Here is a 24,832-nt window from a genome sequence, read left to right on the forward strand (position 1 = left end):
CTGTTACCCATGGGTTATCCAGAGTGATTCTACCATTTGATGCTTTACTGAGTATATCACAAATACTTTGTATGTATTTCTTGGTGTTTTAAAAATGCTTGCTTCTCCAGTGTTACTTTTAAGTAAGAATGTAAAAAAGGATTTCTTAAAAAAGTAGAAATCTAGCTCTTCAAAGGGAATAATTAAAGAGATGAAGTTAGATTCTTTCCATTGAACCTAATTGAAAGAACCCATTACATCTAGCCACTAACCAAAAAAATCTAGCTTTTGATCAGCATATTTTCCATTAAAAATGTTCAATGCTGGCAATATTTATTGTATACTGAAATTTTTGTGTTTGTGTGTGTATGTTTTTAATTTATTTAGCTCTGCCAGCTAAGCCTGAGAACATTTCCTGTGTCTACTACTATAGGAAAAATTTAACCTGCACTTGGAGTCCAGGAAAGGAAACTAGTTATACCCAGTACACAGCTAAGAGAACTTAGTAAGTACAGGAGCTTGTGTTTTATCGGTTGGGGCATGGGGGAGGCAGAGGCTCCTGATTCATTCATGATTCACATCCCAGATGAAGCAAAAAAGTTTCCTCAGTGACAGCTTCTGGGTGATCTCTGTGTGCATCCAGTGGCTTGTGGACGGGATCTGGAGCTGCAGAGGGAGGGGAGGCATAGCCAGTGGTGACCTCCTCCTGGATTCCCCATTGGCTGAGATCAGTCACAGTGGAAAAATCTGTTTATTTACTCCACCCAACTATACCCTGCCTCTTCCCAGAATGTGTTATAAAACTGTTCATTCTTTCTGGATCCAGATATAGTAAGTAGGGTTGTAATCCCAGAACCAAGAGGCAATTGACCATGGTCTGCCACTAATTTGCTGTGTGACCTCTGTCAAGCAGTGTTCCACAGGACAATGATTCCCCAATTTTTTTTTTTTTACTACCTTAAGCATCCCTCTTTATTCCAATTCTGTAGAATGAAAATTTTATAATTTTTAATTATAATTCTAGCCAAAAGTTAGATGTTTTAAGTAAATATTTGCAGGTTAAAAAATTTTTTTTTCTTTTTTTGAGACAATCTCACTCTGTCACCCAGGCTAGAGTGCAGTGGCGTGATCTCAGCTCACTGCAACCTCCATCTCCCAGGTTCAAGTGATTCTCCTGCCTCAGCCTCCCAAGTTGCTGGAATTACGGGTGCACACCACCATACCTGGCTAACATTTGTATTTTTAGTAGAGACGGGGTTTCACCACGTTGGCCAGGCTGGTCTCGAACTCCTGACTTCAAGTGATCTGCCCACCTCAGCCCCCAAAAGTGCTGGGATTACAGGCATGAGCCACCGTGCCTGTCCTTTTTAACAAAACTTTTTAACATAGCTCATTACTTCCTTCTTGTGAATAATGAATAAGGGGGCCCATGTTGGGAAGCATTGTAAGATGATCTTTAGTCTGTGATTGCAAATTCTTTGTTTTTAAGCAAAATCTCATGTTGCAAGGGAAGTCCACTTTATGTTTTCAGTGGAAAAAATGAAAAAAAAAAAAAAAAACAAGCAGTATTCTCTGCAGCACTGATATAGCTATGAGCACCTATGTCAGAGAGATGCTTTAAAATAGGAGTCAGCAAACTTCTCCTGTAAAGGGCCAGATGGTAAATATAGTAATATTCAGAAGGAGATCGGTCTCTGTCAGAACTTTTCAACACTACTGCTATAGCACTCACACAGCTATAGGCAATATATAAACCAATAGGCATGGCTGCTTTCCAATAAAACTTTATCCATTGACACTGAAATATGAATTTTATGTAATTTTCACATGCCCCAAAGTATTTTTCTTCGTTTTATTTATTTTTCAACCATTAACAACATGTAAATAGTCTTAAGCCTACAGGCTGTGCGAGAGCAAGAGATGGGCTATATTTGACCTACAGACTGTCATTTGCTCATCCCTGTTTTAGAAAATAAGAATGATAGAGGCCTAATAACCCGTGATCCAAATGACTTTTCTTCCAGATTTGTCAGTTCTAGTCCCAGTGTTGAATAATCTGGGCACCTTTATAGGTTTACTCCTATTTTTCTGTCTTATAGAAATATTTCCCCTCTTCCTCCATCTTTCCCTTTGGGTTGTCATCATTATCACCAGTTGGACATGGAGAAATAGAAAACACCTGGGCGTCCCCAGGCCTATACACAGCTCCCCTTGATGGCCTCAGGCCAGCTAGGCTCTCCAGAACTCCTAGACTGCTTGCATTTTTGCAAGAGGATCTCTTCCAAGCAAAGTGGAAGGGTTTCCCTGTGGATGGCCTACCTGGGAGCACTTTTCAGTGGGTCGTGTTTCTGATGTCCAGAAACAATAGGAAATAATTTTTCCTGGGGAAAAAAGGAGGAGTTGGGGATGCCTTCATGGAGATAGTGATTTTTGAACTGAGGCTGAAAGGAGGTCTAGAGGTGTGGAAAAGGAGAGAAAGGTCATTTCTCAAAGGTCACAGCATAAATAAATGCAGAAGCATTCAACTACAATAACAGTAGTAACAGCTCACATGTATTGACTCTGTGCTGGACATTTTAAAAGTGCCTTATGTGTATTAGCTCATTTCATCCTCATAACCCCATGCTATAGATATATTACTGTCTTCATTTTACAGATGAGAAAACTAAGGCACAGAGAGGTTAAAGAACCTGCCCAAGTCACACAGTTAATAGGGGCAAAGCCATGATTCAAACCTGGTCTGATTCTAGAACCTGTGCTTATAACCATGACACATTGCCCTGGAGGCCATTTTTGTGCTGTAAAATAACCATCAACCACTCTTGAGGTCCTTTCTAGTTTCAAAATTCCATGATTCTATGTGACTATGTTTTCCTGTATGACTTCTTCCTGCACACCAGCAAACACTGGTACCTTGCAAGGTGGGCCTTCTTTTCTGTTCTCAGCCTGCTTTATCTCCTCCACAATCCCCAGAACCATGTGGACTATAGCTAGAACCACCCATCTGATTCCCACTAATATGTGTATTTGTTTTCGTTAAGTTACAGCTTGATAGTATATATCTAATCTATCATCAATCTATCTGTTTTAAAGATTTTTCTGAAAACAATATATACTAATGTTCAAAAATTCAACCTGAAAAATTATAAAGAATGTAAAAAGTTACCCAGAATCCCACTGCCAAAGGTAACAACTTGAACATTTTGATGATCTCTCTAGATATCTCTACAAATAGTTATGTAAATATCTTTATATTTATGTAACTATGATCGTTCTATACATGATATGCATCCTACTTTTTTCACCAGCAGTAGATGCATCTTTCCATATCAATCAATATAGTATGTTAAAAACCATCATTTTAAATTCTATTTATGTATCTACCGTAATGTATTTAACAAATCCTTATATATATAAATATATTTTTACATACATATGTAAAAGAATAAATTTTTAAGGCTAGAATCTGGCTTTTTCAGGAACCTACCCATGATTTCTTGCCAATAGGACATACACTGCAACTGTAACTTTTCATGACTTACAGGGATCCAAAGAGGTTTTCATGGCTCCTAAAGCATCTCAGGTGGCAGAAAGCAGGTAACCTTTACCTTTCCTTGGAGGTGAGGAAGGAAGTTGGAAAGAGGACAACCAAATATCCTGGACTATACAGTTCTCAAGAAAAACCCAGAGAAAAACTAACAAATACTGCTTAATACATTAAATATGGCTAAGTTTCCAAACCATTGTACTAAACTCATGTTGAATAACTTTTTCCTTCAAAGCGCTTTTGGAAAAAAACATGATAATTGTACAACCAGTAGTTCTACAAGTGAAAATCGTGCTTCGTGCTCTTTTTTCCTTCCAAGAATAACGATCCCAGATAATTATACCATTGAGGTGGAAGCTGAAAATGGAGATGGTGTAATTAAATCTGATATGACATGTTGGAGATTAGAGGACATAGGTAAGTGTTATTTGATATTCTTATATACTCTTTATTAAATGTTTACCTCCTTCTTCTTTGTTAAAGAGGTATCTGTGAACTCAAAAGTAGGCTCATCAGGTTCAAGGATATAATACGTGTTGTGGGTATACAGAAAGTTCATCTTCTAATTAAAGAAGAAAGGAAGTGGGGGAGGGAGGGAGGGAGGAAAGGAAGGAAGGGAGGAAGGAAGGGATTCACCAAATGAGAAAAAAGGAATGAGAAACAAGAGCTATTTTGTGGGCCACTGGTTTCCTCTTGTAGTTTGTAATTGCACTCAAAGAAACAAAAAGGTCTCTCCCCACCACCTCACCCTGCCAATGTCATTGCTCATAAAGGAAAAGAGCATAAAATTATTCGTTTTTAAAATGCCTCACTACTTCTGACTTAAAAAAAATATTTTCCAGCCGGGCGCGGTGGCTCACGCCTGTAATCCCAGCACTTTGGGAGGCCGAGGCGGGCGGATCACAAGGTCAGGAGATCGAGACCACGGTGAAACCCCGTCTCTACTAAAAATACAAAAAATTAGCCAGGCGCAGTAGTGGGCACCTGTAGTCCCAGCTACTCAGGAGGCTGAGGCAGGAGAATGGCGTGAACCTGGGAGGCGAAGCTTGCAGTGAGCCGAGATGGCGCCACTGCACTCCAGCCTGGGTGACACAGCGCGAGACTCCGTCTCAAAAAAAAAAAAAAAAAAAAAAAAATTTCTGTATCTTTGTTGATATTCTCATTTTGTTCATGTATCATTTTCCTGATTTCCTTTAGTTCTTTGTCCGTGTTTAACTTTAGCTCTTTGAACATATTTAAGATGTTCATTTTAGGGTCTTGGTCTAGAAATTCTGATTGCTGGGCTTCCTCAGGGACAGTTTCTGTGGTTTTATTTTGTTTACTTAAACGGGCCATGTTGTCCTGTTTCTTTGTATGCCTTGCAATTTTTGTTGTTGTTAAAAATTAGGCATTGGAAAAAACAGCTACCTCTTCAAGTCTTTGCAGACTGACTCTGTTCTGGGGCTGTTCTTCATAGATTTGTTGGGCTTACTCTGAGCCTAGGGATTAGCCCTAGGTGAAAACTTAAAGTCTTCTCAGTTCTTTTCTGAGTATACATCTTGCCTAGGTCTGGATGGTGCTTTCTCAGTCACACTATGTATACACACAGCTGCTTTTTTTCTTCGTTTTTTGAGACAGGATCTGGCTCTGTTGCCCAGGCTGGAGTTCAGTGATGTCATCATAGCTCATTGCAACCTCCCCTTCCTGGTCTCAAGCCATTCTCTCACCTCAGCCTCCCAAGTAACTGGGACTAAGGTACACACCACATCCAGCTAATTTTTATATTTTTTTGTAGAGGTGGATTTCACCGTGTTGCCCAGGCCAGTTTCAAACTCCTGAGCTCAAGCGATCTGCTTGCCTCGGCCTTTCAAAGTGTTGGGATTACAGGTGTGAGATGCTGTGCCCGGCCATAGCTGCTTTTGAATGTCTTAATTTTCCAAAGAGTCTTACCCAGTTTCTCCTTATGATTTTATATAATTTATTGTATGTCTCCTTACATAATCTCTTGCCCCAGGCTTCCACGAATCCGTAGTCTCCCTGTAGCTTTTATGAGCACTGCCTGGCTCTTTTCCTGCCTAAGATTAAAGTTAGGCAAAACAGAGACCAGTCGTTTAGTCTGCCTTCCAACAGGCTGGAATGTAAATAAGTATTCTTTGTTCTCTCCAGTTGGTAGAAGGGAAATAAGAGCAGAGATGCCACCTTCTCCAAACCAAGACCACTGATGTTTCAGGCAGAGGGTGGGGCAAGGGCAAGTAAGACAGCCACAAAACTATTTTCCTGCCACTTTGAAGGTGACTTTGTCTTGATTTGGTGTTTATTATGGTTATAAACCTTGGGTTGATTTCCAGAGCTCCTACAAGTTTAGTTCAGCCAGTGTGTGTCCCTTTTTTTTTTTTTTTTCTGAGACAGAGTCTTGCTCTATCTCCCAGGCTGGAGTGCAGTGGCACAATCTCAGCTTACTGCAACCTCTGCTTCCCAGGTTCAAGTGATTCTCCTGCCTCAGCCTCCCAGGCAGCTGGGACTACAGGCACGCACCACTTTACGTGGCTAATTTTTGTATTTTTAGTAGAAACAGGGTTTCACCATGTTGGCCAGGATGGTCTTTTTCTCCTGACATTGTGATCCACCCGCCTTGGCCTCCCAAAGTGCTGGGATTACAGGCATGAGCCACCACTCTCGGCCCTGTCTTTTTTTTTTTTTTTTTTTTTAATCTTTTCATGGAAGAATAAGAACGTAGAGCTACCTAGTCTGCCATTTTGCTGATGTCACTTGATATAAATCAGTTCTTAATGAGATATTCTGAGAGCCATTTTTATTCAGAGGAGTAACTAATACTTTCTATCTTCTTGGTGACAGAGTGTTAGAGTTAAGTGGAACTACACTAGGTATTTGTGTTTATTCTGACTGGAGGTAGTTTAGTGTAATGAGTAAGGGCAGGAACTTTGGTGTGGATACAAATGAGCCTTAGATTGGCTTCTTATTAGAAAGTTATTTTCCCTTTTCCAATACCAGTTTTATCTTCTGTAGAATGAATATAATAAATGTTAGGTGGTTGAAAGGATTCAACAAAATGATTCACCTAAAAAAATACTTATCAAGTGCTCAATACATATCAATAATTTTATGGAAATATTTAATATGTTTATTGTATACAGCTCTACTTACTAGTGGCCACACGGATTGATGATCACCCTTTAGTCCAGGCATCAGTACAAATTACTTTTTGAGTAGCTAACAAGAGCTTTCTGAATATTTTTACCCAGTTAATGTTTTAAAGTCCATGTCTCTAAGTAGGGATTTTGCTTTCCAAAACTCTTCAAGAATTACAAAGACCCCATTCTCCATGATGTGATTATTTTACATTGCATAAAACAGCTCATATGCTCCATAAATATATACACCAATTACGTACTCACAAAAATTAAAAATTTTAAAAATTAAAAAAACAGTATTACAAAGACTGAAAAGATAATACTATTCAATTCTAGCCAGCAAGAGTGTGGTGAATGGGTATTCATACAATGTTGATGGAAACTGAAATTAGTATAACCTTTCTGGTAAGCAAAATGGCACTGTGTGACAGCAGCCCTAAAAACGGTCATGCCCTTTTACCCAGTCAGCTAGTGCTAAGGGGTCTAAGGAAACAATCAGAGATGTAAAGAGAAATTCAACTATCATCCATTTACTCATTCACTTAACAAATACTTGATACCTGCTAAATGTCAGGTGTTAATTCTAGACTCTGTGATCAAGTCCAGCCTTTGTCCTTAAGAAGTTTTAAATGAAAAATTAGAAACACTATTGTTAGTGGTGGAAGTTATCTGAGTTACCTGCAGCAAATCCAAATGGGTCTGCAGTAACCTCAGTTCTTGCCTCCTCAGAAGAAAGAATTCAACTGAGGGGCATAGGACAGAAGGAGAAACCAACACATGTTTTACAGCAGGAGTGGAAGTTTATTAAAAAGCTTTAGAGGCCGGGTGCAGTAGCTCACACCTGTAATCCCAGCACTTTGGGAGGCCAAGGTGGGCGGATCGTGAGGTCAGGAGATCGAGACCGTCCTGGCTGACACGGTAAAACCCTGTCCCTATTGAAAATACAAAAAAATAGCCAGACATGGTGGCGGGCGCCTGTAGTCCCAGTTACTTGGGAGACTGAGGGAGGATAATGGTGTGAACCTGGGAAGTGGAGCTCGTAGGGAGCCGAGATCGTGCCACTGCACTCCAGCCTGGGTGACAGAGCGAGACTCCATCTCAAAAAAAAAAGAAAAAAAGAAAAGAAGTTTTAGAGCAGGAATGGAAAAAAGGTAAACAACCCTTGGAAGAGGGCTAAGTGGGCGTCTTGGCAGTCAGGTGCCCCATTTAACCTTGGACTTAGGGTTTTCCATGCTGGCCTACTTCTGGCATCTTGTGTCCCATTTCCCTTGATTCTTCCCTTACGGTGATCTGCCCACTTGCACGTTGGCCAGCTGGCACTTAGGAAGTGAGCATGCGCAGTGTGTTTACTGGAGTCGTACGCATGCTCACCTGAGGCGTTCTTCCCTTTTCCAATGGAATGCCCCCAGAAGCTCATATACCAGTTAAACTCTGCCATTTTGCCTCTTAATGCCCATGCTTGAGCCTACTCGCCCAATTCCTGAGTTTTTGTTTCGTTTTTTTTTTTTGAAACGGAGTCTCGCTGTGTCGCCCAGGCTGGAGTGCTGTGGTCCAATCTCAGCTCACTGCAGCCTCCACCTACTGGGTTCAAGTGATTTTCCTGCCTCAGCCTCCTGTAGCTGGGATTACAGGCACCTGCCACCACGCCTGGCTAATTTTTGTATTCTTAGTAGAGATGGGGTTTCACTGTGTTGGCCAGACTGATCTTGAACTCCTGACCTCTTGATCCGCCTGCCTCAGCCTCCCACAGTGCTGGGATTGTGAGCCACTGCGTCCAGCCCAATTCTTGAGATCTTATTTTGGAGCTGCCAATCACTAGTAAAAGATGTTTTTATTTATTGGGAAACTGCCTTTCCCTGTTGCTGGCTGCAGCCAATTATTAGGTTTGCAAGGCAGCGTGACAACTGTCTGAGCATCACCTGATGGTCACCTGACTTTCCTGGTGGTGTGTAGGGGAAGCCCTCTCCTGTCCTGCTCATGCCTGATTAGCTACCTACTGTAATACTGTGAATGTGCAATAATAGAACATAAGTCAAAAAATTATGTTAATCCATAAAGTAGAATATTATGAACCTTAAAAATCATGTTTTGAAGAACTATTAATAGAAGGTGATATATGCTGATTGCATATTTTAAAAAAACAAAAGCTTTATTTAGCATATCAATTTTGTTTAAAAGATAATGCAAATAATTACGCAGAAAACAGCTGAAAGGAAATATACCAAAATGGTAATAAGGGTTATCTCTGGTTGGTGGGATAATGGATGTTTTTTAGTTTTTCTTGGTATTTTCTACACTTAAAAAATGTTGTATAATGAGCATATGCTACTTTTATAACTAGAAAAATGCATATTTTCAAAGAGAGAAATTCGGGGCTAGAATGTTTGCAGTGTGGAAGGAAAATGAGAGTTATTTGATAGTGTTTATAGTGGGTATTCCATCATCCTGGAGGTCAAGGAAGGAGAGGCCTAGGGGAGGTGAGAGTAAATAAGAGAGACAGCCTATTTTCTGGTTCTGTGGTCTCTTTTTACCTCCTTTCTGCTTGGCATAGCATATGATGACCCAATCAATAAGAGGCTGATTTGTTGAAAAATCACAGGAATGCATCCTTTTTTCACTGGGTATTCCTTTTTCAGAGGTGTTGGGGTTGGGGGTGGGGGTGACATTCCTTTTGTACTACCTTGCAAATGCCATCTGCATTCATATAGCAGACCACAAAGCACTATCATTTCCTTTCTAAGGTTTTTTCTTTTTTCAATTTTGGATGGATGCTGTTAGCAAATTCTTATCTTTTTGCAAATATGAGAGTTGTATGATTTTTATTTTCAGCGAAAACTGAACCACCTGAGATTTTCAGTGTGAAACCAGTTTTGGGCATCAAACGAATGATTCAGATTGAATGGATAAAGCCTGAGTTGGCACCTGTTTCATCTGATTTAAAATATGCACTTCGATTCAGGACAGTCAATAGTACCAGCTGGGTAAGTTATGCCGTTATAATAATGTTCCTATTAGAGGCCCAGAGGAAAAGAATCATTGACAACTATTGTTGACCTGGAATCATTATTTCACTTTTTACATTGAAAATAGAAGAGAGACACTAGGAAGTATTTCTCTTCCTAGTGTTCCATTTTTCCTTCTGGACCTTTTAGATTGGAAGAGTGTTCTACAATAGGCATTTTTGCCTTCTGAGCACAGGGACACAATAAAGAGTGAGAAATTTACTTCTGCATTATATCCAAGTTTGCGTCTGGCTGTGTGGCTACCAGAGAGTCTATGGTTTGGCCATTTTATTTTTTATTTTTCTGACCCTTTATAAAATCATGAGGTATAACATACATTTGGAAAGGTGAACAAAACATAAATATTGCATTTAACAAATTACTAAGTCAGTGCTCATGTAGAAACCACTGCAGTCAAGAACAGAACATCTCCAGGATGCCAGAGCCCTCTGCTTGCCCTTTGCTCATGACCTCCGTGAGAGCTAACTATTGCCCTGATTTTCATGGTAATCTTCTTTGCTTTCATTTTTTACCATTTAAGCCTGCATCACTGAAGAACATAGTTTAAAAGACTATGCCCTCTTTCCTTGAGCCCTCCTCCTTCATCCTGAAGGAGCGCCCAGTAGAAATAGAGGAGCATATAAAGGGAATCCATACATTTTGTATTTTCTAATGTTTGGCTTCTCTCTCTCAATATTGTGCTTTTAAGACTTATTCATGCTATATAATGCTGTAGTTTATAAATCTTCATTGCTGTGTGGTATCCCATAGTCTGAACATGATGGAATGGTGACTTTAATTTGCATTTACTTGACTTTTAATGAAGTTACACACCTTTTCATATGTTTATTGGCCCTTTGGATTCCTTCTTCTGGAAGTGCTGATTTAAGCCTTTTGCATGTTTTCTCTATTGGCTGGTCTGCCTGATTTTTCAACTGCTTTGTAGGCATTCCTTATATATTCTGTTTATGAGTCTTATTTGCTACGTGTATGGCACACATCTTTCACTATGTGGCATGACGTTTCACTCTCTTAATGGTGACTTTTGAGGAACAGTCACTTAATTTTAATATGGTTAAATTTTATCTGTCTTTATCTTTATGCTTATGCCTTTTGTGTCTTAGGAAATGTTTTCTTACCTCAAAGTTCAGAAAATATTCTGCAGTTTCCATCAATGCAGCCTGAAATTGTATCACCTTTTTGTAATCATCTCATATTTATTGCCTTTTTATAAATTTTAGACAGGGTCTCACTCTGTTACCTAGGCTGGAGTGCAGTGGTGTGATCACAGCTCATTGCAGCCTTGAACTCTTGGACTCAGATGATCCTCCTGCCTCAGCCTTTCGAGTAGCTGAAACTACAGGCATGTGCCACCATGCCTGGCTGATTTTTAATTTGTTTTTGTAGTGTTGCCCAAGTTGGTCTTGAGCTCTTGGTCTTAAGTGATCCTCCTCCCTCAGCCTCCCAAAGTACTGAGATTACAGGTGTGAGCCATCATGAGCAGCCACATTATTGACTTCTAATCAACTATTGGCTAATTAAACCTTTAAGACTTTTTACCTCCTGAAGACTTGCTAGTAAAACATACCTCTACTATCTTATCGTTTGTTGATTTTTAACCTAAGTTCAGGTGTTTTATTTATTCTTATTGAATTTCTTCATGTTGGTCTTATCTATCATTCCAGCCTATTTAGAATCCTGTTTGGTCCAAAACTTATGATTAACTTTTTACTTTTTAACTTTTCAGTATCTCCAGATTTGATAACACTTCCTTCTATACCTTTATCTAATTATTAATAAAAATGGTGGCCGGGCGCTGTGGCTTAAGCCTGTAATCCCAGCTCTTTGGGAGGCCGAGACGGGCGGATCACAAGGTCAGGAGATCGAGACCATCCTGGCTAACCCGGTGAAACCCCGTCTCTACTAAAAAATACAAAAAACTAGCCGGGCGAGATGGCCGGCGCCTGTAGTCCCAGCTACTCGGGAGGCTGAAGCAGGAGAATGGCGTGAGCCCGGGAGGCGGAGCTTGCAGTGAGCTGAGGTCCGGCCACTGTACTCCAGCCTGGGCGACAGAGCGAGACTCCGTCTCAAAAAAAAAAAAAAAGAAAAAGAAAAAGAAAAATGGTGACTACATCAGAGCCCTGTGGTAAACCAGTAGAAACCATCCAGAGGATCAACCCTTCTTTTGGATATGGTCATTTATTCAGGGTTCTATGAATATACCTAATTACCACTATCGTCATTCAGGCTACTTTTTTAAATCTTGTCCAGGAGGCTATCATGCGACCCTTTCCCTTGTGGAAACCCATAGACACCCTATTTACTGCAGCATCGTCTCCTTGTCTGGAACCCTTTCAGTAAAGCATTATTTGTCCTATTGATGCAGAATTTTTGAGCCTTAGATCAGCTAAATCTGGGTTCTTGTGTCACCAAGAAAAATTAGGCACGCGGACACATTGAAGGGTGAGGAGAGAGGAATTTATTGGGTGAAAAGGAAACGAGAAAAAAACTCTCAGCAAAGCAAGATGGGCTCCTACTAACAGGCTACCATCTCACAGATTGAATACCAGGCCACCATACAGGAGCTGAAGAGTCCAGGCTCCTTCTCCCTGCACAAGGTGTGAACTTCCCGTGGCTCCACCCCATTCTCCCAGTGCACAGACGGATCCCCAGTCCATTGTGGGCATGCGTGGACAAGACCCTGGGCAGCTTTCCCCATCTGCACAAAAGCATCTGATGTAAACACTTGTGGGGCGGGTCGGAGATTCTCTGGGAACCCTCCTTATCTGCCTTCTGCCTCTATCACTATGTTCAGAGAGATGGTAGTGGCCACTTCTCCCCCCAGCTTCCTTTCTAAGCCAGCTCTGGAACCATTCTCTTTGAACCTGCCTACGTGGAACATTAGATTCAATAATCGTAGTTTGGGGAACCCCTAAGTGGGGCAGTCCCTGGTACAGCACAAGCTCCTCTTCATACCACATGTCATGGTCTCCGTGAACCTGAGAAACTTCTGGGATAATCTACTGGCTATAAACCCTTAATTCCTTCTATTTGACGAGCTCAGAGTCACTACAGCTGCTGGGATAGGATTCAACAAGAAAAATAAACCAGGACTAGAGTCCCTCTGGAAAATTACTATACCACATACAACACTAAGTGAGGGCAACAAGTATAAACTACCCAACCCTTGGCAGCCTGTACGCTGTCTCTTTGACAAACTCACCTACATCTGTACTCTTCTTCTACATCTGCTTCCTTCCTTCCAGTCCCCAAGGTAAAATGTCCTGCCTCCTGTTTTCCTGGAGGATGCAGGAAGGAAGGTGGAAGTCTGTACTACTCTTTCTCTCTCCTTGGATTTCTTTCTTTCTTTCTTTCTTTTTTTTTGTTTTGAGATGGAGTTTCACTCTTGTTGCCCAGGCTGGAGTGAATGGCTGAATGGCACAATCTTGGCTCACTGCAACCTCCACCTCCGGGGTTCAAGTGATTCTCTTGCTTCAGCCTCCCAAGTAGCTGGAATTACAGGCTTGTGCCACCACACCTGGTTAATTTTTTGTATTTTGAGTAGAGATGGGGTTTCACCATGTTGGTCAGGCTGGTCTCAAACTCCTGACCTCAGGTGATCCACCTGCCTCGGCCTCCCAAAGTGTTGGGATTATGGGTGTGAGCCACCATGCCTGGTCTTCTCCTTAGCTTTCAAATACATGCAGTTATCCTCAGTTGTAATCCCAGCTAAACCCAACTCAGCTCTTCCCAACCTTCTATCAAAGATTTCCATTGTTGATGGAAAAGGGTCCAAATTGTTAACCCTGTGAGACCTGGCTTCTACTGACCCCTTCATGCTCTCTCTCTTGCCTCTCTGGTCATTCTGAATTGCTTGTTTCCCTTGCATCATGTTCTCTCACTCTTTCTGTGCCTCTTCCTAGAACACCCTCTGCTTTTGCATCTCTTCTCCTACCCCAGTTTCTTCACCTTTCAGAACTCAGGACTGACATATTTCCTTCTGAGGACCTGGGCCTGGTCCCTCCTCTGCATGCTTCTGTCATTGCACTTAACAACAACGCATTTCAACTTTCTCTTCCAGTTAGACTGTAAGTTCTTCAAATGCAGGAATCTTTGCTTTCATCTGTTTTCCCTTTGCCTGGTACATGCCTGTGCTCAATAAATATTTGTTTAAGTGTAGCCGTGTAAAACTAATGCTAAAATTCCAACATGTCCATATAACAAGACCCATATTTGTATGATATGTGAGTAACAAAGAGCTTCCTTATACTCCAAATTATTGAATCCTTGCAAATATCCTGTAATTGAGGCCTTGCTATCCCCATTTTTGCAGATTAGGATATTAAGATGTTGAAAACTTAAATGATCTATTCAAGATCACAGGGCTTGTCAGTTGCAAACCTAAGCTCAGGTTTTCTGTCTCCCAGGTTTGCCATCCATGTGACCATACCTCAGCAGCCTCCAGATTCTTTTGTGGCCCTAGTTTAAAGGGTTTGCACCTTTATATAATAAAGCCATGTGAGCCTCTTAGAAAGGGATCTCAAAACTGTTTTAAGAATTTGATGTATGGACTGGGTGCAGTGGCTCACGCCTGTAATCCCAGCACTTTGGGAGGCTGAGGCGGGTGGGTAATTGAGGTCAGGAGTTAGGGACCAGCCTGGCCAACATGGTGAAACCCTGTCTGTACTAAAAATACAAAAAAATTAGCCAGATGTGGCTGGGCGCGGTGGCTCATGCCTGTAATCCCAACACTTTGGGAGGCCAAGGCGGGCGGATCACGAGGTCAGGAGATCGAGACTATCCTGGCCAACACAGTGAAACCCTGTCTCTACTAATACAAAAAATTAGCCGGGCATGGTGGCAGGTGCCTGTAGGCCCAGCTACACGGAAGGCTGAGGCAGGAGAATGGCAAGAACCCAGGAGGCGGAGCTTGCAGTGAGCCGAGATCACTGCACGCCAGCGTGGGTGACACAGTGAGACCCTGTCTCAAAAAAAAAAAAAATTAGCTGGGCATGGTTGTGCGGACCTGTAGCCCCAGTTACTGGGGAGGCTGAGGCAGGAGAATCGCTTGAACCCAGGAGGCAGAGGTTGCAGTTAGCCAAGATCGTGCCACTGCACTCCAGCCTGGGCAACAGAGTGAGAAACACATACACACACACACACACATACACACACACACATATATACACACACAGAATTTGATTTAGGTTTTGTATCAGAACTTCTGACTCATCTATTAAGACAAACACTTTGGGTGAGTTAGGATTTGGCACAAAGCATAGATTGTTAACAATGAACCTGATGAAGCTAATTAGTGTTTTGGTAGGGTTCCACTGCCTGTGCAGAGTTGGGGAAGTTTTAGATCTAAGCCTGTATATAAAGGATCAGTTGATAGAGGATCTTGGCTGGACAAAATAACAAAGTAAAGGAGCCTTACAGGCACCTTGTTTAAAAGACTGAGCAGTGGTTTCATCTCCTCTGAGGCTCAGGCTGGGAGGAAGAGGCTTCCGTGGCTACATTAGGCAGAACTTTCTGAGCATGAACATGATAAGAACCACCACACAGGCTGAGCATGTGCTAAGGGTACAAAAAAGCAGGAGGAAAAATTGAAAGATTAGAAAGAATATTATGTATTTTTTAAAGTGTGAAAAGTAAAATAGAGCTTTATTAGACTTCCTTACACTTGCTGTATGGATTAGTATTTGTATTTTAAATCACGTATGGAGGGCACCATGTGGTTGGGCCTTTCCTGGCAGTCTTAATCCTTTTCTAACTGGATCCCTAACTAACAACAGGTTGTCCCAAGTTATGCTCCCCACAACCCTAGTCTGCCGTCACAGCATCTCCAGGGCCTGTTTGAAGAGGATGCTCAGGGAACCTGGGATTTAGCCCCCAAAGTGTCATTGCCTCTTCTTGTTCCACCCCCATCTCACCAGACTGGGAGTTCCAAAGACCGTCTGCAGCTGGACAGAGTTCCAAAGTCCATCTGCAGTTGTCAGCTTTCTGCCATAGACACATATCCTCCTTCTGCCCAATTTCCTTAAAGCACAGGAGCTGCAATTAGGTACTAATTTTCACAGCTGGGACATAGATGTAGTAGTATCAGGACTTCCTTCTCTTGCAGGATCCCATGGGACTATGCTGTGTGCATAGTAGTTAAATAGACATGTCTATTAGTGCAGTTTATTTAATTAATTAATTAATTTATTTATTTAGAGACAGAGTCTCTCTCTGTAGCCCAGGCTGGGGTGCAATGGCGCGATCTCGGCTCACTGCAAGCTCCACCTCCCAGGTTCATACCATTCTCCTGCCTCAGCCTCCTGAGTAGCTGGGATTACAAGTGCCCACCACCACGCCCGGCTAATTTTTTTTTTTTTTTTTTTTTTTTTTTTGTATTTTTAGTAGAGACGGGGTTTCACCATGTTAGCCAGGATGGTCTCAATCTCCTGACCTCGTGATCCGCCCACCTCAGCCTCCCAAAGTGCTGGGATTACAGGTGTGAGCCACTGCGCCCAGCCAGTGAAGGTTATTTTTTATTAATCAGCTCAAAATAAGCTATATAAACCTTTAGGTTTTGGGTTTTATAACTTTAGGTTTATAAAGCTTATATTGAGCTAAATGTTTATATTGAACTAAAGGTTTATATTGCAGCAACAATGACTGTGTTCAGAAAAGGAATAACTAAATGTTTAGTTTCTCTTGGAGAGCTGAGTCCCAGAAATTGCATAAAGCAACACCTTCACTTTACCAATCAGAAGCTGACATCTAGAGAAAAGAACTGATTTATTTACCTCTTCCCTCCCCAAGAGAGTATCAAAATCAATTTATACATTCAGGCTGTTGAGACTTTCAGCAGCTTGACTGGTCACCCAAAGACCAATGCTTTGAAATGAAAGATTTGGGTAAAATGAAAAAGCCTAGGAGTGAAGAAATCTATGTTCCGGTCCTATTCTGCAGATCTTCTAACTTTCATTTAAATGGTTATTTAACTTTCCTGGGTCTCATGCATGACGTGAGTGCAGCTAAGGACTCTGTTCCTGCAGTTCCATGAGGCAGTATCTCTAGGTGTTGGAGTCACCTCCTAGGCTCAGGTTGCCCTGGATCTTCAGGCTTGCATCTTCTAGAACAGCAAGCAGCAGAGCTCTGCTCATTCAGACAGGCCAGAGGCAGGAACCTCTGCCCCATAAGCTTAGATACAGGAAATGGGGAGGGAGGTGGTGGTTCACGGAGATGTTCATATCTATGTAGGTACCAATTGTTCCCAGGCACATATGAAAGTCTGTTAATGAAAATGATGTATTTTAAAATTTGATTTAGAGTGTTACTAGTTCTAAAAATGTAAGAGTAAAGAGTAGTAGTTCTAAAAATGTAAAACCTGGGTAGTGAAGAGGAAAATGGGAGGATAACATGTGTGGTCTCCATTTCAGTTTAGAACTGTCTCTGTCTTGTAGATGGAAGTCAACTTCGCTAAGAACCGTAAAGATACAAACCAAACCTACAACCTTATGGGGCTGCAGGCTTTTACAGAGTATGTCGTAGCTCTGCGATGTGCGGTCAAGGAGTCAAAGTTCTGGAGTGACTGGAGCCGAGAAAAAATGGGAATGACTGAGGAAGAAGGCAAGCTGCTCCCTGCGATTCCCTTCCTGTCTGCTCTGGCGTAGGGCTGCTTTGGGCTAGACTTGGTGGGGTTTGTCAAGTGTCCTGGTTGGGAATCATGGAATCTCATGACCCCAGGGGGCCCCTGTACCCTCCAAGAGTGAGCCTGCACAACTTTGTGCCTCAAAGGCAAAGGGTCACATTTTAATACTCACAAGATTCTTGTACTATACATGAAAGGGTATCATTTGTTTTGTTTTGTTTTGTTTTTGAGATGGACTCTCGCTCTGTCACCCAGGATGGAGTGCAGTGGTGTGATCTCGGCTCACTGCCACCACCACCTCCCGGGTTCAAGAAATTCTTGTGCCTCAGACTCCCAAGTAGCTGGGATTATAGGGGCCCACGACCACACCCGGCTAATTTTTGTATTTTTTGTAGAGACGTGCTATCACCATGTTGGCCAGGCTAGTCTTGAACTCCTGACCTCAGGTGATCTGCCCAGCTTGGCCTCCCAAAGTGCTGGGATTACAGGCGTGAGCCACTGTGCCCCGCCAGTATCATATCATTTGAAGGTATCCTGTGATAAATTAAAGATATATATTGTGAACCCTGGAGCTACTACTCAAAATAAAGGTGTAACTAATACAAAAAAAAAAAAAAAAATCACATCTTTAATGACAGTGAGGAAAGGAAAGAGGCGTGGATTGCTGGTTGATCAAGCGCTTACTAAGTGTCAGTATGGTCATTAAGAGCAATGCTTCCCGTCAGTGGGCTTGGCTTGAATCCCAAGCCAGGTATCTTTGGGCAAGACACCTAATCTCTCAGTCCATTCTCAGAAGTTTCCTCACATTTGTTCCCCTTTTCTATATTGAAATATAATATGTAAGTTAAGTTTGTAGTAGTACCTATTTTTTTAGCATTATTTTAAAGATTAAATGAAATAATGTGTTTAGCCCATAGTAGATATTCGCTAACTGCTAGATTTCCTATTCTTATTATTTATCCTACTATTATTATTTTTAATCCTCCTAAAAGCACAATAAAATATGTAGAGTCATTCCCATTTTGGAAATGAGGAAACTGAGTTTCAGAGATGCTAATAAATGGCTCGGGGTCACTCAGCATGTGTTACTTTTCTCAAGAGTCTTGCCCAGAGTCTGACCCTCAGTAGGTGATCAATAAATGTGTGATGAATGTATCAGTTTTCTATTGCTGCTGTAACAATACAAATTTAGTGGCTTAATGCAATACAAATGTATTCTTTCATAGCTCTGGAAGTCAGATGTCCAAAATCAGTTTCACTGGGCTAAAGTAAAGATGTCAGCAGGGTTGTTTCCTTCTGAGACTCTGAGTGGAGAATCTGTTTCCTTGCCTTTTCCAGCTTCTAGTGGCTGCCTGTATTCTTTCTTGTGGTCCTTCCTCCATCTATAAAACTTATCCCCCCATCATCACATCACCTTTCCCCGCTCTTGTGTGTCAGACCTCTTTGCCTCCCTCTTATAAGGACTTTTGTGATCACAGTTAGGACCCACCTGGCTAATCCAAGATAATGTCCCCATCTCAAGATCCTTAACTTAATCACATCTGCAAAGTGCCTTTTACCATATAAGGAAACATTTACACGTTCCAGGGATTTGGACGAGATATTTTGGGGCCATTTTTCAGCCTAACACAGTAAATGAATGATTAATTGGATACACACCCAGTGATGGCCACACTTCTTCTTCTGAATTATGGACAAGAAATTTTAAAATGCCCACCCTTCTAACCTTCCTCTGAGGCTTTAACCTTATTTATTTATAAGGGATGTGAGTTTTAGAATATGAATTCCCCCATTGCCATGATTTAAGGCCTCATGATTTCAGGTGGTTTAGGGATACCCATATTGTAATAGAAAATGAGATTTCAGTCTCATACCCAAGTTGCAGACTAGTCTCAGATAACATCTGGGGTCAACTTCTGTGCTACCTCATCCACACAATAATGATTTGTTCCTTTGGATCCTGGTTGAGTTTCCAGTATTAACACTAGTATTAACAGATGTTTGGTGCATTCACCCCTATGGTCAGATGTCTGGAACCAATCTGATGCCTTCTGAATGTTGTGTTCCCCACCAGAGATGTTCATGCAGTATCACTCAGCAAATAGCTCTCTTCCTTTGCCTCACTCTTCAGCAGGCAAGCTGATGATTAAGTGCTCCCTTGGGTGCCGTTGTGTTTTACCTAGCTCTTCCCCTGCCATGGCTGTCACTCTTCTCTCTAGTGACCTCCTGGTGCCATCGTGGCTCAGAGTCTCAAGCTCCTCACAGACCAGCCAGTCCCTTGTGTCAGTTTTCTCAGCTTGTTTTGCTGCCAAAAACAAGATGTACTATTTCATCTGATTTATTAGTTCAGCTAACTTGATTTAATTAGCAAACACCAGATGCTGGTGTTACCTATGCCTTTTGCTAATTAAACCAAATCAACACTTATTTATCCAAGTCACCACTAGAGAACTTTTGCTTTTGTCCTTCTTCCTTTTTTCAGGATCCCAGAAGAAACTGATTAAAATGCACCCCCCTGCCCCCAGCAAATCCTCATTTGTTGTTTTCAAATTTATAAACCACGTGTTTTCCTATTTCAATGAAATGCCACTTGTTTAATGCATATCACTTCAAACCTTTCTAATTGTTTGAAAACATGTATTCTAAGTTGAATGTGAAGCACTGACTATTTTCTTTTGGATTTCAATATATTGATTATTAAAGTTATTTACCTATATTTAGACAATCTACTCACTACATGATACAGATATAATTTGATTCAAATCCTGGCTTTATTTCTTAAAAACTTGTGATATTGAATACCTGCTTAATTTCTCTATGCTTCAGAAATGACAGGACTGTGGGCATTAAATGAGAAAATTCACAGAAACTGACACTTGCTGAGAGTTAGCTTTTCTGATTGTTGTTCTTCAGCAGGGGTACCTGCATATGTCTAACTGGTGGTTGCTGTGGGGATACCCATATTGTAATAGAAATAGTACAGCATCAGTTGTTGCTGTGTCAATCCGGAGAAGTGATGCCTTCGAATACATAGATGTTTTGGTTGATTTGGAAAATTTTAATTTTGTTATTTTTTTTTCAGAGTCCTTACTTTTCCCCGTCTGATTAAACTGAAAATCCATTATCAATTTATGGTTAATGGAAAGCTGGCTATAATAACCATAGAAGACTTACATGCTAGTGAGGCAGTGGTTTCACTAACAGTTGCATCTGTGGGAAGTCTATACTGAGAAGACTGTTTCTCTTTGGACCATATTTGCAGGAAATAGTGACCTCGATGAAAGAAGAAAATATCCATTTAAACTCATTTATCATTACCATCTATGAAAACAAATGACTGCCTATGGGATTTTTTTTTTTTTTTTTTTTTTTTTTTTGAGACAGGGTCTCACTGTGTCACACAGTCTGAAATGTAGTGGTGAGATCTCAGCTCACTGCAGCCTCCACCTCCCAGGCTCAAGTGATCCTCCCACCTCAACTTCCCGAGTAGCTGGGACTGCAGGCGTGTGCCACCATGCCCGGCTAGCCTATGGGCTAAATCCAAGAAGAATTTCACTCATATTTCTAGTCAAGTGCCTGGAATGATTATTTAATAATCAGTTTAGTTTTGCCTGTATCTGTCCTTGAGATGAATATTTAGGACTGGGTAACAATGAACACCTTGTCTGTAGATTTTTTTTTTTCTTACTCTCAATATTACTGGCCCTGAGTTTGACTCTCCACGTGATTGGAACAGAGATTCTGCATGTGAGAGATGGAGTGAATGTCCCTCTAATCTTATGCGTTTCCTTGGAAGGTCTAATGACTTTGTAGCCCTGTACAAAGGCTGTCTTCTGGGAGGAACTTGGCCACTGCTTACATCTCACTGAAACCAGTCTGTTGCTTCCTGTCTGAGAAACTTGAGTACTGGCTGTTCTGTCTTCTGATTCAATAAAAGCTTTTGAGAAATCAGAAAACTCCTGGCAGAGCTTTTGAGACAACACGTCAGCGGGATTTAGATGAAGTAATATGTAAAGTCAACACATTTCAACCTCCTTATAAACAATTCTAATAGAATTGCATTTAATATATCTCATTGGGAGATCCTGGGCCTAACAGCTAGACTGTGTTAACTAGACTTTAGCTTCTGCAAGAGTATTTGTAGAAATGTGACTCTCCATTGAAGGCAAAACAAGTCATTAACTCAATTGTACTTGGTACATTTTCCTCATTATAAGATTGTCTTTAGTTGGAGTTCAGTAATTTTACTTTTTTTTTTTTTTTTTTTTAAATTTTTTGAGACATGGCTCCCTCTGTTGCCCAGGCTGGAGTACAATGGTACAATCTCGGCTCACTGCAATCTCCGCTTCCTGGGTTCAAGTGATTCTCCTGCCTCAGCCTCCTGAGTAGCTGGGATTACAGGCACACACCACTACACCCGGCTAATTTTTTATATTTTTTGGTAGAGACAGGGTTTCACCATTGGCCAGGCTGGTCTCGAACTCCTGACCTCAAGTGATCCACCTGCCTCGGCCTCCCAAAGTGGTGGGATTACAGGCATGAGCCACCGCACCCAGCCAGTCATTTTACTTTAAGATATCCAATCACCTACAATTTAAAAGATCCCTGAAGACAATCTCTTACTTCTAAAAAATAGTTTAGATCTTGGTCTGAGTGGTAGACTCATTCTTTGTGGACCTAATTACATTATCTGCAGCCATGTGACTTCCTCAAGAAAAAATTCAGAGTGCAACTACTGCAGCTTTGACTAGGGACATTTACTCTCTTCTCCAAATCGTGGGCCACTAGCCTTCTTGACATTTGTTTAGAACTCTCTGCTTTCCTCTCATGGCTAAAGTGGGTGGGTCATTCTTTAATCAGTAGCTCAGTATTTTGATATCTCAGGTGCATGTCAGGGCGTTCAACTAGAAATTGCCAGTGAGCCATCTCTTGACAAAACTTGCTTGAGACAGGATATTTGAGAGATACAGTCCAGAAATCAAGTGAAATGTAAATTCCTTGTTTTTTGTAAGTTTCATCCCTGTATGATTAGATCATCAGAAGCCTGTACACTTGGACTGTTGTCTCAGACGTGTTGTTTACTGGAAAAAGGCATGTGTCAGGATTTACGCCCTAGCTATTTATGGAAAACAACTATGAAAAATGCGCATATATGATATTTCTGTGCTTTTGCTCTATTGGGATTGCAGATATTGGCTTTTACGTTACTCTGTGTCCTTTTTGAAGAGATCCACGTGATAAATTCCATTTATGATTTCAGTGTTCGTAGCCAGAAAATAGTTTTCCTTCATACAAATTTCTAGGTTTCCTTTTTATTGGGCCACAAGAAATAGGCACCTCAATGTGATTCTTTTTTATTTTGGAAAAACCAGCATTAAATTTAGAGCTCAAGGAGGGACCTAGTGAAGCTTATTTTCTTGTTCCTTTGTCATTTAATTTTTTCTTATATTTTATAACATCTTAAGTATGTAGTTTTATTTTTTTGGAAGCAGACTTGGTATAAATTGTATATACATATATCTCCTTGTGAGTTATCTGTGTCATTCCCAGCTTTAATATATATGTTATGTCTAGAGGACATGAGATAGTCACATTTTGATCTAGATTTGGGAGACAAATTATATTACAATGGGGCCTATTATGCTTCTCCTTTAGCTTACGTTAAATCATCAGACTCAAGAGCGGTTTTATTTTTTATCTTTGGGTGATTCCAGTTCCTTGACCACAAAATGAAGACATCTTTGGTCATTGCAAGGCTGCCATCCCTCCGCTCCTCACCTTATTCCTACTGGCTCCCTCGAGCAAATCCTTCCCAACTGCCCAGCTCACCTTCCCTGTCTCCTTTGCAACTCCCTTCTCTCTGGGTTGAGTACCTCATTCTTGTTCCTTACAGCTCCATGTGGCCTGGAACTGTGGAGAGTCCTGAAACCAACTGAGGTGGATGGAAGAAGGCCAGTGCGGTTGTTATGGAAGGTGACCTCCCTCTGGGTTATTTTTCTCTCTCTTTCTTCCCCTTCCCTCCCTTCCCTCCCTTCTCTCCCTTCCCTCCCTTCTCTCCCTTCCCTCTCTTCCCTCCCTTCCCTCCTTTCCTTCCCTTCCTTCCCTTCCTTCCCTTCCTTCCCTTCCCTCCTCTCCCCTCCCCTTCCTTCCCCTCCCCTCCCCTTCCCTCCCTCCCCCTCTTGCCTTCCCCTTCCCCCTCCCCTCCCCTCCCCTTCTTTCCCTTTTCTTCCCTTCCCTTCCTTTCTCTCTCTCTCTCTCTCTTTCCCTCCCTCCCTCCAACCCCCTGCCTTTCTTTCTTTCTTTTTGACAGAGTCTTGCTCAGTCACCCAGGCTGGAGTGCAGTAGTGAAATCATAACTCACTGTAGCCTTTAACTCCTGGGCTCAAGTTATCCTCCCACTTCACCTTCTCAAGTAGCTGGGTAGGTGTGCTAGTACACCCAGCTAATTTAAATATATATATACATACATATATGTATACACATACATATATATGTGTGTATATATATAGTAGAGGCTGGGTCTTGCTATGTTGCCCAGGCTGGTCTCAAACTCCTGGGCTCAAAAGATCCTCTTACCTTAGCCTCCCAAAGCATTGGGATTATAAGCATGAGCCACCATGCCCAGCCTGTTTCTTTATCCTATTTAAAAGCCTTTGGTCTCTTACCCTTCCAAAAACTGTGATTCTTGAAATTTTACCTCCAGAATTTCCTTCCCTAGAGGGCTTTATGATGCCCCAAATCTCACATTGGTTGGCCAGCTCAAAAAAGCCCTATAGGTCACCTTGCAGATGGCCCAAACATGACAGACCCTGGCCCCCGTCCTCTTTGGTCTGAAACATTAACATTTGAGGAAGGTAGAAAGTGAAAGTGCAGGAGGCACCATGGCCTTCTGGAGGACACTATCACTGACAAGCCTCTGCTGACTAGTTTCTGGAACCCCCCTCCCGACCCAACCATCTAAGAAGAGCTCTGATCAGGGTCAGCTTGCTGGTGTGTCCTCGAGTCATTGGCAACATATATGGCACACGTGTGTTGAAACAGTGGGGCACAAAAACAGAAGAGGGACCACATGGTCCTTTCTAGGATGGAGGCCTGGGAGTGAGGAACAGAAGTCAGGTGGGGAATGCAGAGAAGAGGAGGAGGAAAGAGGACCTGAGAGAAGAAAGTGAGAGAAGGAGTAGAAAATGGGGGGACAAGGCAATAAACAGGAAAGGAAAAGGGCAGATGGAGAAAAAAAGAGTGAAAACGTGGGGAAGAAGAAGGAGGAGAGGAGGGAGATGCCAGAATTCCTTCGTGTACCTCCAGAATTCCCAGGAAATGCTCACGATGTTAGCTCACATTTGCTGAAGTCCAGGCAAGTTCAAAATCCTGTTGAAAATGGAGCAAGTGTCCTGCTTTGCCAGATGACATTCCAATTACCTCAGGGTTGGAGGCTCCCGCACCATCGCCCACTCCCTCCACACCTGCAGGCTATGGGACTCCCTGGGTTGCCAAGGCTCTACCGCCACATGGGACAGCAGCCAGAGATGCTGGG

At 41.8% G+C, this 24,832-nt stretch overlaps 1 protein-coding gene across 1 annotated transcript in view; it reads left to right on the plus strand.

Moving 5' to 3' along the window:
- Positions 1-24,832, plus strand: part of IL31RA (interleukin 31 receptor A) — a 55,393-nt gene that overhangs the window by 8,425 nt on the left and 22,136 nt on the right. Inside the window, exons 2-6 of the mRNA XM_045393721.3 lie at positions 367-484; positions 3,762-3,943; positions 9,487-9,638; positions 17,111-17,276; positions 23,192-23,271. Of these exons, the coding sequence (XP_045249656.2) occupies positions 367-484; positions 3,762-3,943; positions 9,487-9,638; positions 17,111-17,276; positions 23,192-23,271 (698 nt within the window). The remainder of the gene's footprint in view (positions 1-366; positions 485-3,761; positions 3,944-9,486; positions 9,639-17,110; positions 17,277-23,191; positions 23,272-24,832) is intronic.

The sequence above is a fragment of the Macaca fascicularis genome, chromosome 6 (genome assembly GCF_037993035.2).
Source record: "Macaca fascicularis isolate 582-1 chromosome 6, T2T-MFA8v1.1".
In the NCBI taxonomy this organism is placed as follows: domain Eukaryota; kingdom Metazoa; phylum Chordata; class Mammalia; order Primates; family Cercopithecidae; genus Macaca; species Macaca fascicularis.